Genomic DNA, 14,864 nt, shown 5'->3' with positions numbered 1-14,864 from the left:
GTAAATATTCAAAGTACTGGCTAACGACCTTGATACAAAAACTATGTACATTATTTAAGTCAAGCTCTGCAAAACACAGCACACCAGAATCTAAAAAATTCAATATCAGGCTATAAATCTAGAGCCCTAATTTAATACTCTGGCCAAGATACACTCAGAGTTCAGGCTGCTATACACATTCATGCACATTGCTTCATTGCAAATAGCCCAGAGCCTTTTGAAAAGTCCTGCTACTCTATATTCAGCTGACAACACAGCAGAGTAGCTCGAGCAAGTTAGGTCAAGTTTCAGGTGAAGGAGATTTTTCTCACAAGGGGGGCTGTTAGTAATTCTGGGCTCATTTTCCAAGATGACACTCTTTCACTAAGCCGGACAGGACTAGAGAGAAGACTGCAGCACAACAGGAAACTCCCATTCCTATTTCCTATCTTTTTAAAGCCTCTTCCAACTCTAGTCCCCCCCTGAACACCTGCAGACATGCCTCTCACCTGTATCCACTCTGGGTGTCCACGCAGGTTCCCCCATTTAGGCAGGGGTTGATGGGGTAGGAGGAGCAGGGCCGGTGGGTCATTTCCCTGGCAGCGCAGCCACACACAGCCGAGGACGTCACCTTCACTGACACCAGGGATAAGACACCTGAGTCTACCAGGGTGGGCGTGTCGGTGACGCTTAACTGTGTGGAGCAGCCACCGGTTGTCTTGCAGTCAGTGCGCACACACTCATCCACCTGCACCTGGCTCACATTGGCACGCAGCAGTGACTGCAGCTGGGGAGAGTCAGGGAAGGGAAGAAGGGAGGAGATGCGGGAGACAAACATGGAAATTAAAATAATTGTCAGTGAAGATACAAGGATTTGTATCTCCAATGTGGGTGAGCACACAGTGATATACATCTGGAGGATTAAAAGACTTCACAAGCAATGCAAAAGAGGAACGTCTTATCTACATAAATGCTTTTAATATTCTATAACTGGTCATTTTTTTTAAAGGATTAAGACATTAAGTTAGGAATGAAAGAGGAATTAAAATGATGCAGATTCAAAATATGCATGACAGAAAGAAGCAATAAAAAAGAAAAGGAGAGATAGAGAAGAAATGAATGGGAGAGACAAAGAGACATGAAAGGGCCAGGCAGTAAACAGACAGGAAGTTGGTGTGAAAATAAAAAGGGCAGATAAAGAGCCCCGTTATCTCTTCCACTCAAGCTCCCAAGTGTATCACTTGATATATGAGCATTGATCTCTATCTATCAGACACAATGGTATATATACCTTCTTTTTATGTGCGGTGAGGACAGAATGCAGTTTCTCAGGGCGCAGGTAGCCATTATCAGTAAGCACATAGAAATGGATGTCCACGGTTCTCTCCTCCCTGTCTGCTATGCTGAAAATGTTGATGCTCCCCGTTCTGACAGACAGGGTTTCAGACAGGAAGTCCCAGAACGTCTCCAGCCGACTCTTCCCCTCGACGTGAGAGTCGATAAATTCTCTCGCTGTTATGCCTTCAGGAGACAAAGAGAGCACTACTGACTCGTCAATGACAACTACAGAGTTGATCAAAGCCTACTGAGTTCCTGATTCCATAAGCACAAGAGGTAGCCTTACATCTCCGGCTATTGATCCACTCCCTCACTGAATCATCCATAAGGCGAATGAGTCGGGATGCAGTCAAGTAAAAATCATTTATTTCTTCAGTGAAATAAAGTCGGGGTCTTGAAGAGCTGCCTGCTACAAAATATTTTAATGACCGGGAAATCAATCACATTTGTGGTGCCACCTTCCAATAATATCTGCAGAGTGTGGGTAGTCATCTTTAATCTCCAAAAATGATAATGACTTGGAGTCAGAGGCATCCATAATAGCCGCCGAATGGCTTTTTAAATGTCAAGGACTTTACCTGACACTTCCAAATTGACCTTTACAACTCCCATTTGCTCTGAGAGACTGACAGAAAAATGAACACTCTAACATAAACTTCAGAGTGTTCAAGAATAAGACGAAGAAGGAAACTATTACCAGCAAGCAGTGTGAAAGGTTGCTTTACAATACTTAGAACTGTTAAATAATGCAAGTGTTAAAATGTCTACTGACAGCCTATTATTTTGGCGTTAACTGGATTGACAACCTGATAATCAGTCAATGAAAAGTAGCAATTTATTCATGCCTGTGGCAGATGCTGTCTCTTCCAACATCAGCCACAAAAAAAGAATTCAACAACAACGGCAACAAAGAAGAAGCTCTCTATTTTGTGGAGGATGACAGAGACTGGGAATCCAACTGAAAGAAACGTAACAGACAATATTGTGTTATGCTATCAGGTGAGTCAGTTGTTTTGCTAACGTTACCGGTCAAACGCAGCGAAGCGGACGACAAGATGGACTTTTCCTCCAGCTCCCTGACATGAACTCTGACCCCTGAGAACACATCGGGCCACACCCCATCAGACACACCGACCCTCAACCAGTAGCTGCCTGCTGGAGTGTTGGGTTTGACGGTCAGCACTCCTGAGCTCTGGTTCAGACTGAAGTATCTGAGAAAAGCAGAGGAGCTGTTAAGTAGGAGAGGACGGCTTGAGAGATTGATGAAATAAAGAGAGAAAAAAAGGAGATAAGTGGCTTCTTTTGTTTCTGAGCTCTTGTGCAGAAGAAAAGGAGCTGACAGATGGCAGACAGACAAGTGGAGAATTGGTCAGGGTACCTGGGTATACTCCAGTATGAAGTTAATGCGATTTCATTTTGAGAAAAAAAAAAGAAAAAAACAGAAAAAGAAAAAACACCAATAAGAAGAGGAAGAAAAAAACATTATTTGGCTCCAAAAGAGCTTCATAGTTGTCATGGTAACTGTCAGAATGTTGTTATATGAATAAAACAAATATGCAATTGGTATTTCTAATCTGATCTTGAGGATGTGAATACTGAAAAGCTGCACAAGGAACCCGATGGAGTCAGACGGCGTTTGTACAGTCTGTTTCATCTCTGGGACACCATACAGGTGGACCCAGATTGCTTAGTTTGTTTGAATCTGATTGCATTTTCCAGAATTGCAATCACTGTTGGCAGCTACTATTAAAGTCCCTTTTGGAATGTGTAGCTTATATTAGAGGCCAGGGAATTGGATTCAAGATTAGGAGAAGTACCTGTTACAGAATGTTTCAGCCCAAGTGATATCACTGAAAGAGGCCTTGATAAAGAAATACAGCCTCAACGCTGAGTCCACATTCTCTTTATATCTCAAATTCTACAATGTTGGCAGTTCCTCTGGTACTGTTTTGCTTTAGCACTTGTACTTGTGCGGCACATTTAGAGATCAGCATGTTTTCAGAGAAAAAAAATGATATGCATTTAACAGAGAGCTCTTACTGGGCTGCGCTTGTCTCCAGAGTGTAGGTCTTGTTGTCCCAGTCATCAGGATCTGGGGCATACACCTTCCCCATTGCTGCATTTGCCATCCTTCCTGTTCAAGGTAAACACACACACACACACACACACACACACACACACACACACACACACACACACACACACACACACACACACACACACACACACACACACACACACACACACACACACACGCACACATTGATTCAGCCTGGACAGAATCTGCTGATGCAAACAGTTATCTTGTCTTCCCTCTCTTCGCCTTATCTTGCATTCTTGTGTTCTTTTCTACTTATTATGCTCATAACTGAGGAGCCCCACTGCTGGAATGAATAGGCTCTCAGTGCTCCACTTCAGAGAGCGGGGAGCTTAAGGAAGCATGGCTATCTCTGTATGGATTATGTTATTATCGACCTGCAGTGCCAGAGTACTGCAGCTGGGTAAACAATGGCAGCCTGGATGAGTCACGGCGTTCCCGTTTTCCACAATAACCAAAACTGCCATGTAGTATGTGATCAAAACACTAACACTAGCCAACATACCTAACCAACTACCTGGATGGAAAAAAAAGAAGAATCATGATTCTTATCATAATGTAATGCTCAGCTGAGCTTTAGGCATAGGGTTGGCAAGGGAGGGATGTGCTGAGGGCTTGAGGTAGGATTTGACAACGATATTACCATAACAAAACACTGCTGGAATGTAAAAGGAAGGGTGCAATTATGAATTCCAGACTACACTGAGCAGGTATGGGAATGAAAACTTTACCCTTCAGCTGTAGCCTCAGTTTCCCCTCTTCATTCAAATATCTGCCTGCAGTGAAAAGCTCTGTAGCGAAAGCAAGGCGCAAAGAAAAATTAAATGAGTGGAAGCCAGCAACTCACCCTTGCTGGTATGCACATAGACATCTTTCTCTCCTGCCTGGTGGGCGTTATCATTCTGGTCGCCAATGGTAATAGTGAGTGTGTTAGTGGCTGTGATTGGCGGATCGCCGCTGTCAATCATAATCACCGGCAAGTGGAACTCGCTCTGCCTTTCCCTGTCGAATCTCCGCAGGGCAGTGAGCGTGGCCGAGCCGTTCCCGTGATCCTGCAGGTGGAAGTGGATGGAGTAAAGTGAGGGCAGGGAGAGAAAGAAAGGAGGCCCGTGCTCTGCGGAGTCTCTGTCCACAACATGAAGCAGAGTTGAGCTCCTGTTGAGCCAGACCACTTGAGGTGCTGGACTGTTCTCCCAGAGGACCGGAGTGTAGGCTGTCTCCAACTCTGGCCCGTTGTCATTCATGTCAAGCAGCGGCAAGTGGACCGTGACACTGCCAGTCAGTGCCGGGGTACCCTGGTCTGTCGCCATGACAACCACCTCATAACCCGCCACTGTCTCCCTATCCAGTGGCATGGCAACAGTGACCACACCGGCTTGGCTGACTGTAAAATGTCCATATGGGTCAGACTGAGGGGAAATGCTGTACAAAATGTCCCCATTCAGGCCGGAGTCGGAGTCGCTGGCCACGACCTGAATGATGCTGGTTCCTATGGTTACGTCCTCAGGCAAAGGGGAGAGCAGGTGGGAGCTCGGGGTGAAAACAGGAGCATTGTCATTCACATCCTCCACTAGAACCTGACAGTGGATGAGGCTGGAGAAGTCAGAGTCCTCCACCTTGATGGTGAGGTTGAACCACTGCTCCCCTGGCTTCTCAAAATCCAACTTTTTCTTTAGTCTCAGAGTGCCCGTCTGCTCCAGTCTGTGGCTGACCATGTAGAATCGTTGCTCCGCATCTCCTGCCACCACACTGAAGGCCAGCTGGCCATACGTGCCAGCGTCAGGGTCCACGGCGCTCAACTCCAGGATAGGAGCATCTTCACTAGAGCTCTCAGGCACACGAGCACCACACCGGTCCTCTCTAAACTTAGGCACATGGTCGTTGATGTCTGTTACGGCTACGGTGGCGGTAGCTGTACCTGTCATACCCCCGCCGTCTCGGGCCTCCACTACCAGCCGGTGGCTGTCAGCAAACTCCCGGTCCAGACCCTCTGCTGCCACGGATATAGTACCGGTGCTGGAATCAATAGTGAAAAGGTCTGCATTGTTTGCGTTGTGCACATTCTCGGTAATCCGGTACGTGAGGATTGCGTTCTGACCTACGGCTGCATCGTCAAGGTCTACTGCTGTCATTTCCATTACAAATGTTCCAGGAGGAGAGTTCTCCGTAACGCTACTGTGGCAATTATCAGGCGCACACGTGAAGGCGGGGGAATTATCATTGATGTCCCACACGTTGATAATAACATCCGTAAAGCCAGTAAGTCCTTCGCCCTCTTCGTCCGTTGCCATGACAACAAAGCGCCAGACAGCACGCTCCTCTCGGTCCATGGTGCGCTGGGCATACATCTCCCCCGTGATGTCGTTGATCATGAAGTGGGACTCTGCCCCCTGGCCATGAATGGAATACCGTATGGCGCCCTGGTCTGCATCTTTGTCTGGGTCAGTAGCTGTCACCTGCGGAGATAAAGACAACTTCTTAAGAACATGGATACTCATTCATGCAGTCAAACCCAAATTACTGCTTCCTCTTATCTCTTTCCAGCCGTCACCCAGGTCTTCTTGGATTTTTTAAGACAGCCAATTTAAGTGTTTGCACTTTCTCCTGACCACCTAAATTAAAGCAATGAGCTCTGATCAGGCATGTGTCTTGCAACTGGCCTCAGAGTGAGTCTGACAGCCTTACTGTTGAATTTTTCTCACACAAGATTCATCACTACTGTCTCTCTAACTTACTGTGATGATAATGTTTCAAAATACAGTAGTGTAAAAACACTAAAAGACTAATAGCAGAGACACTAATATAAGCATTACTCAGCTGCCACATACAGCTACACTTTGAAAAGCTGTCAAGATGAATACAGATCTGTTGATTACGGTAATTAATGACAAAAAACTGCAGCGTAAAACCTCTTAGCAGTAATTATCTCAGCCTCTCACCTGTAGCACAAACACTGGTGACCCATCAAGCTCCTCTGTGATAGATCCATAATATTCATTCATGGAGAACACGGGCGCCTCGTCGTTCTTGTTTACCACAGTAACCACCACAGCAGCATAGTCTTCCCACTTCCCGTCGGAGGCAAGGACAAGTAGCTTGTATCTCTTCTGCTGCTCATAGTCCAGTGGTTGCGCGATGAAGATCGTCCCCACCTCTGGCTCGATGTCAAAAACGCCACCTTTGTTGCCAGATGTAATCTGGTAGCGGAGCTTGGCATTGGCTCCTGTGGCAGGAATTACAGAATGCATGACTGGGAATGTGAAATCACTGTCCTGATATATAAGGTTACTGAAATCTAAAAGGTGAAACCTAAGTGTAGCAACATTTTAAGAAGGCAATAGACTTAACAGTAGGTTGCTGCTGAATAACTCAGTATTGTCCCTTTTCTTTTTAAGTGGAAGCACTATCTTTCTGGCAACAGAACTGCGAAACCACAAGAGTATTACACCTCATTTCCTCCAAGACCTGAGCATTAGTAGGTTTTCATGTATCCCTTTCTTCTTCTGATTACTTAATTAAATGGTAACGTTGTACCTCGTCTCCTTGGCTTTAATCAGATACTAATTAAAAAAAAGAGTGCCAAAAAAAGTAAAAGGGAGCGTGAGGGTAAAAAGCACCTTACAGTAATGCACTTTCATAGGGCCCTCTTGGGAATGATTTTGAGGCCCGTGAAAGGGTGGGGGGATGGAGTTTAGTATAGAGGAAGTCAATATCTTAACTTATCTACTGTGTCTCCATGGAGACCATCCAGTCTACCGGTTTAACATTGGAATAGATAAGATAATCTCCTGGAATGAACAGTCTTCGTTTTCAATCATCCTGTTGGGTTAAAGTAGCTAAAATCCCATGTAAATACACTAATCTGTACTATTAACACAACCCCAGCTGACAAAGTGCTCCCTGCCTCCCACATGGATCTGGCAGGCTTACAGCAGTCCAGCCCAGGGTGTTGGTTTTTTAAACAAGACAGATTGAGCGTAGCCTCTCAGACGCAAGTGCAACATTATTGCGACTTTAATGTTGGGGGTTGGTGTTATTCCACAGCTATTCATCATTAGTGCTGCAGCCCAGTCTAAGCTGCGCCCCCGCTCGCCATAAATACTTGATTAACGGACCTAAACATGCCTGATAAAGGGATCTTAGGCGACTGCTGTACGGAGGATGAGCAACTGCTTTATTGGTTAAATCCCGCCCACCTACTGTGTGGGAGCGTGTCACTCTTTTTGGAACATATGTGCAACAGTGCATTACCAAGCACACAAATGACTACCGCTAAATCTAGCACACGGCACGATTTCATCAGAGCTTAGGCCGGATTGGGAAAGATTGCCCAAAGGGTCACTTTATGCTTTCTGCTACAAATACCGACCATTTTGCAAAGAGGTGCTTACTTTGTACACAACTCCCCGCTGGAAAATTGACTGACAGACTGCCAAGATATTTAGCTCCCTGTTATTTTAAGGGAGAGAGATAAAGAAAGAAAGTGCAATCTAGAAACTTCTTTGAGGTTTTTAAGTGTTAAACAAAAAACGTTTATATAGGTTCTGGTTGGCTGGCTTCTTTAACCTTTAATTCTAGGAAGTGGCACTGGTGAAATCTCCCTGGGACCTCCTCAGTCTGCTGCCTCATCAAGCGTACCTTCATCCCCGTCATTAGCACTAACGGTGACAACAGCCAGGCCCACATCTGCATTCTCGTCGACTCCGACTTCATACAGTCGCTGAGCAAAGACTGGTTTGTTGTCGTTGACATCGCTGATGAAAACCCTCACATACGCTGTGTCTGCAGGAATGAAAGAATGGCAGAAGATTAAGCGGTACAGCACACACACACACACAGACACATACACACACACTACGCCAGACACGGTATGTGTGTATTTTCCCTCCATCTTTTTATTGATTCTACAATTTATTGTCACTGTTTAGTGGGGAAGAAGCGCTTAACTAAACGCAAAGGGCCTCATTGACACGGATATCAGAAAAAACATTACTCGTAAATATGTGCTGTAAATGACATAAATTATTCATTTTGTCAAGAGTTTATTGTTTTTACTGGGGTAACTGTTTTAAACAGAAAGGACTGTAATGGGACTTAACCTCTTCAACAAACTGCTTTTTTGTAGAGAGTAGATAAAGAACCTCTCTACTGGGAAGGTTAAATATTTATAAGATGACAAGTGTTTGTGTCTTATCTGTGCCCTCCTCATTACGCTGTTTATTTCTTTATCTGCTCAAAGTATAGATGGGTGACATCTTAATTTGGAGCTGCTGCAGTAAGAGATGGCGGTGGTGGAGGCTGACTCTATTTTCTCGGCTTGTTTTTTACATTTCCTTCCTCCTCTTCGTGTATCCCAGAGGTGACGCAGTGAGACAGGTAATGTTTGCAGAGGAGATGAGCCCTTCTGGAGGTGGGAGATTCGTAGCCCAAGACACGGCTAGGGCTCATTGCAGATGCTAAGCAGGCCTGGCAACTCTGAGGAGAAGGCTTTACTGCTTCGAAATATCACCCTTTACCCCTAATACCTCCTTCGCAAACATTTGCGAAAGATCCTCTTCTGAATAAAAACGCATTATTACGTCACTCTAGATACAGCCTAAGGTTTCATGACTGTCAAAATGTCACAGAGAGAACATGGTAAACAAACACACTGGTTATATTTGGAACAATGACAATTATAAAACAGGATTAAAGAAAAGGGGTTGTTACAAAAAACAGAGCCAAGAAAACTTTATTATGAACTCTATTTTCTAGCTATGTTCACATGGAAGAGAGAATTGCTGTCTGGTCCTGGCAGAGGACTAAATCAAATTAAGATTCCCTTTTCAATCCCAAGGTGTAAATGAATGAATCATTCCAATGCGGTCTGTTTAAAACACAGTGCACAGAATACTCAATACTGAGAATGAAGTTTTCAGTATTGCCCTGTAGGCTTAAAGGGAAAGAACAACACTGTTTTTTATGAATGGGACATTGCACCAGGCAAAGGCAACTCTGCCGATTCACATAGTGTCTAGAATATAAATACTATGAAAAACAACAATTTATACGACTAAAAAAGATAGGGACACAATAAATCTGAAGTAAGTCACTGACTTACTATTGGCATACAAATCACCCTAAAATGGTCTTCACGTAATAGTTTGTCATTTTGGGAAATATGTTTCTTTACTTTCCTGCCAAGACTTAGATGAGAAGATTGATGACACACTGATGTCTGTGAGGTAAATTAGAAGCTGCAGCCAGCAGGCTAGCTAATGCTAAGCTAAGATAGTGGGAAAGCTAATGCTAAACCATGTGTTACAGGTTTTTGTACGAATTAAACAAACAAAACTTAGCCGAACATGTTAATTATTGAGCTTTAGAGGTGCTGGTGGGCAGATTTTGAAATCTTTTAATAGAGCCAGGTTAGCTGTTTCCCCATGTTTTCTCTGTCTGTGCTAAGTTAAGCTAACTGTACAGATATGTGTGTAAATCTTGTGAATCTTGTCAACCTATTCCTTTAATGACACAAAGCATGAGCAGTTTTTTATGATAGATTGAAAAGTCTGGTTATCATTGAAATCCTCATCATTTCTAACCTGAGTTGGGCTGTTTGTTCTTGCCAGGTCGCGCCGATTCCTGGCCATCTTCCGACTGAACTTCCAGCAAATAGGAGCTACGGGCCTCACGATCAAACACAGCTTCTGTGTAGATGATGCCAAGTTCTGGGTCGATGCGGAACAGATGGTGGTCGCCACTGCTGTCACTCAGCAGAGAGTAAGTGATCTGTGGAGCGCAGGGAATTTGAAAATTAAGCCACGGTATTCTTTCGAGCAATAACCTGCAGAAATAGCAACAATTAATGGCTTTGTAGCTGTAAATGTCAGGAGGTCTCTATCATATTCCCAGAGACAGTCTTCTCATAACAGACAAAATTAGATCAATACTCTGTATCCCACCTATATTGTCACTCATCTCAGTCTCTCACCTGTGATGGCACAGTATCAAATACCACCTCGACAACTCTGGAATGAAAGCTTCCTCACTTAAGGGATTAGGGTGTGACGTTACAGAATACTCCTTCTAGCATAGCATGGATATTTTAGCAAAGAAAAGTAGTCCGTAGGTGTTTGAAAATCTCCTTTCTCATTGTTTTATATCCTCACAACATGAAGACAAATAATATTTAACCACAAACCTCTCCATTAAGACCCAGGTCTTTGTCATGGGCAGACACTTGGAGAACCAAAGTCCCTATCTGGGCTCCTTCTGTTACTGAAGCCTCGTAGATGGAGGATGTGAAAAATGGAACATTGTCATTGACATCTGAGGAGAGAAGAGAGATTTGGTAGCGAATTGATAATGTGTTAATTTCCAGATCGTAATTAGGGAATAAATTGTCCAGCATTCAAAGCTGTAGCCCCTGTAACAGCACCCATTAAAGATTTAGAGGTTGGATTTTCTGAAGAAAAAAACACATGAGGGCAACACTGTTTATTGAAGCTGGTGAATTAAACATTCTGGATGTTGAACTACTTCACCTGCAGATGAACTCAACATTATACTAAACAGCTAAAAGATAATCAAATGATCCTTAAGCTATTTGACTTTCACACCTCAGACAAATAAATACGTTTTGTGTTTGACATACTGTATATTGCAAAAAAAGAACAACACAAAGCCTCATATGAATACATTTGGTAATTATATACAGCATCTTATATATATATATCATTTTTTTGTTTTTGTTTAGAATCATCTGGTTGTTATATCTGTATCATAACCTTTTCAACCGTATGACATCATCATAAGATCCCTCGCTACACTAAACTATATGTTACATAAATATAATAAAACTGACCTGTAACATTGACATAAACTGTAGTGAAAGCTGCAAGAGGCACCGCGGCCACATTCTGTGCTCGAACCCGTAGAGAGAAGATGGGTGTGGTCTCGTAGTCCAGCGGCTCGGACACCAGAATGGAGGCAGAGCTGTCCTCGCGGTTGGGCGAGAGGTAGAAACGAACTGGCATGTTGGTTTCGGGCACCATGCCATCCTCCAGGTTATACGTCACCCTCGGATCACCCAGCCGAGAGGTCGCCTTGATTGTCTAAATAAGATGAGGAGTTAAATCATGATTTTGCTTGGCTGAAAGCATGGTTTCAGTTAGTTAGAGTTTGGGAAGACCAATGCAAAAAAAAAAGCAGAAAACAACCCTGAGCTAAGAAAATGGCCAAACCTTCTTGGTCCACTCCTTCTGTTGCCCAGTGTAAACCCATGTGGCTGACTGACTAAACTCATATGATATCATAGGTGGACATCCACATCCTGATAAACTCTCTTGCTTTAAAGGATTACGTCAACATTTTGGGGAAATACGCTTATTTGCTTTCTTGCCGAAAGTGAGATGAGAAGATAAATACCACTCCATGAGATGCCAGGAGACAGCTTAGTTCAGCTGATGTTCACGCTCATGTCTCTGTGGCTAAGTAGAGCTAAAGCAGTGAGGCGATCAGCTTAGCTTAGCATAAAGACTGGAAACAGGGGAAACTGTCTGGAATGACAAACAAGACACACAACGTGTAAATTTGTGAGCTCTAGAGTAGCCATATTTTAAAAGTATGGACGTAGTCAAACTAGCAGTTTCCCCCTGCTTCCAGTCTTTGTGCTGAGTTAAGCTAACTGACCGCAGGCTATTGCTCCATGATTAACGGCCAGACATAATAGGTCAGACCGCATTTGTGGTTTGTAGTCAGACAGAAGCATCGCTTATATCAAATATTGATTACAATTATTGCGTTAATTGATTATTTGAGTAAGAAACAGAGTAGGATGAGAGTCAAACTTTTGTCTAAGCCCTTAATTCACCTCTTATCTCAAGGTGAAGGAGATTTGATGGCTGTCCAGATTGACAGCCATTTATCCCTCAAATCGAGTCATGAAACTCGCTTATCACATGCAATCCACTGTCAGCTTTCTCCAGAAGCATCAAAGTAAGACACGTTTTCAGATTTTGCAGTGCACTGACAAGCTTTGAAAGGTGTATTTTGAGCACAATGAGAACAGTATCTGAATAACACTCAGCCTGTGCACTAATCCAGGGGGGTAAGCAAACAAGCACTCAGCTGATTCAATTACAGCAAATCAAAATGGTTAGGGATCAAGAGACCAGCTCAACAACTTATGTGCTAATATAAACAGTATACTTTTCAACAGAGTCACACATACCACTATTGGTGTGTCTCTGGCGGCGTTTTCAGGGATGACGACGCTGTAGCTCTCCTGCTCCCACTGTGGAGGCTGGTTCTTCACGTTGGTGATGGTGACTGCCAGCTCCACAGAAGTGTTTCGTTCCCCACCGTCTGTCGCTATGATGTCCCGCGTGATATAGGTTCTCTGCAAAAGATGAGGCACTAAAAGTAGCATCATGATATTTAGAACTAAAACAATTAGCTGATTTAGACATAGTCGTTTGACAGAAAATGAGAAACTATTTGATGAACTATCAAATGAGCCCCAGCTCTAATTCGAGTACGATTAAAAAAACTGACTGACCCTGCTCAACTACATGTCGTCTCCTATGACAACAAACTAGATGTTTAAAATGTAGTGATGCATAGTGAAATTTAGGCATAAAATCCACAAATAGCGTCTTAAATCATCTTGCTTTATACTGAGTAACATGGCTGTTTCTTTCTGTGGGAAACTGGCCAGTGACAGCAATAACCACTAACGGTTTGAAGCGTGGTGTTTAAATAGACCTCTCTGTAATGTGAATAGGTGAGTAGCTCATGATCAGCTGATTGGCAGTAATGACTACAAGCTCCTGCCTGTACTTATTGCATGAACTCCATTTAGGAAATCTCTTCATTGGGTTAAGAACAACAGAGGCAGCCATGTGAGCCTTACAAAAATGCATTAAGCTAAAATCCAGGTTGCACAAAAGCTCTTCTGCTTTTCTAATTGTGCAATAATTGAACTGCTAGGTAATAAGGGAGTACATTTGACTTAGGAACTGTATTTCATCACAGTGGACACTGCAGGGAAAGCTTACAAATGTCCTTAAGAGGTCTTTAGAGTACTTTATTCTGTTCATCTAAATTAGAAAAAGGGTAACATCAACATTACACTCACACCAGAGTAAAGGAAAAAAAACACTAAAGGACCTCTTTTTGCCCACACAAGGAAATTATTATTCTAACCACTCACAGTAAAAGATAATGCAAGTCATGTATACCACTTTGTTAATGAAAAATTGCCCATATAAGACTTCAGTTGTTAAGATGTAGCATTTCAGCCATCAGGGGCATTATTCTATGAATGCAAAACGTGGCCTAACCACTCTCTTATTGTGCTGCAGATAAAAAGAAATCTCACTTAACTATAGAAAATGTCATTATCTCATTCTGTAACAATCCACTTAGTATTTGTGAACTAGTACAACTGTTTTTTCAAAGCTTGATACCAGAGAACAAAGATTGTAGTCTCTGATGTCCAACGTGGACCGAGCAGCTTCTGCATTTACAACAGATAAATGACTGACTGACTTTGTGGTAACATCCAACCAAGATTTAAAATCAATTTGCAGTAATAGTGTCAGATCGGAACTCGAAATTATCCAGAAAATATTGTATTCAGAAAATATTCAGGATACGGTCACAGCAACCTTTTCCATCTTCTCCACTTCATTATGTGTGGAGCTGCACTTTACAGTAAGGATATGCTGGCTCTGGCTGTACTGTCTTAATACATGAGAATAATCACTGTAGTTCAATCCCCTGTCTGCTTCATATTCCACTGAAGAGGTTTGGGAACTGTGCTTCACTCTGAAGAGTGGTGTGAAATATGGCCTTAATACTTATTCCCTGTAATCAGAAACTGTGATGACCAAATCAAAAGAGAACAATGTATCAGACCAGCTGAGACATTTAACATTTAATGATCTGCTTTTACAATCTTAGTTAAAGCGAAAAAGATTGCGGGATGATTCAAACAGCTTCTGAAACCAATTTTAAATATGCAACAGCTTTGTTCATGGAGGTTTTGGGCTTAACACTTTTAATTTTGCATGAAGTCAGCGGCAGGATTTCCAGAGACTTCTAACACTACTGCGCTAAAAAGCATGCTGAATAAAAAATGGCTGAGGCTCTATAGTGCTTTAGCAAGTTTCTGGCCAAAGAACAACTCTTACATTTGAATAAGTGAAAGACGAGAACAGGAAGAAGAATGCTGATAGGCTATAAAATATCAAAGTCTACAACACAACTATCAAAAATTTAAAAATAAAGTGTTATATCTCTGACACGGTATCACACTTGCAGTACATCAATTAGCTGAAAAACATCAACCAGTGAAGGACAACTTGCTAATCTTCATAGATAGTGTTTATGTTTCATGTTAATCTTTTTAACTAAAATAATTCACCTTTTAAAGAAAGCTGTGGAATTCACCCTGTGTGTTAAGTCA

General features: G+C 42.8%; 1 protein-coding gene across 1 annotated transcript in view; it reads right to left on the bottom strand.

Moving 5' to 3' along the window:
• Nucleotides 1-14,864, bottom strand: part of LOC129108242 (neural-cadherin-like) — a 79,430-nt gene that overhangs the window by 22,825 nt on the left and 41,741 nt on the right. The window contains exons 12-22 of the mRNA XM_054619961.1: nt 12,627-12,794; nt 11,259-11,508; nt 10,596-10,723; nt 9,997-10,183; nt 8,054-8,197; nt 6,355-6,638; nt 4,263-5,871; nt 3,358-3,451; nt 2,344-2,528; nt 1,271-1,500; nt 489-766 (exon numbers count right to left, since the gene is read on the bottom strand). Of these exons, the coding sequence (XP_054475936.1) occupies nt 489-766; nt 1,271-1,500; nt 2,344-2,528; nt 3,358-3,451; nt 4,263-5,871; nt 6,355-6,638; nt 8,054-8,197; nt 9,997-10,183; nt 10,596-10,723; nt 11,259-11,508; nt 12,627-12,794 (3,557 nt within the window). The remainder of the gene's footprint in view (nt 1-488; nt 767-1,270; nt 1,501-2,343; nt 2,529-3,357; nt 3,452-4,262; nt 5,872-6,354; nt 6,639-8,053; nt 8,198-9,996; nt 10,184-10,595; nt 10,724-11,258; nt 11,509-12,626; nt 12,795-14,864) is intronic.

Source organism: Anoplopoma fimbria, chromosome 19 (genome assembly GCF_027596085.1).
Source record: "Anoplopoma fimbria isolate UVic2021 breed Golden Eagle Sablefish chromosome 19, Afim_UVic_2022, whole genome shotgun sequence".
Taxonomy (NCBI): Eukaryota; Metazoa; Chordata; class Actinopteri; order Perciformes; family Anoplopomatidae; genus Anoplopoma; species Anoplopoma fimbria.
This window is presented reverse-complemented; position numbering and strand designations above follow the sequence as displayed.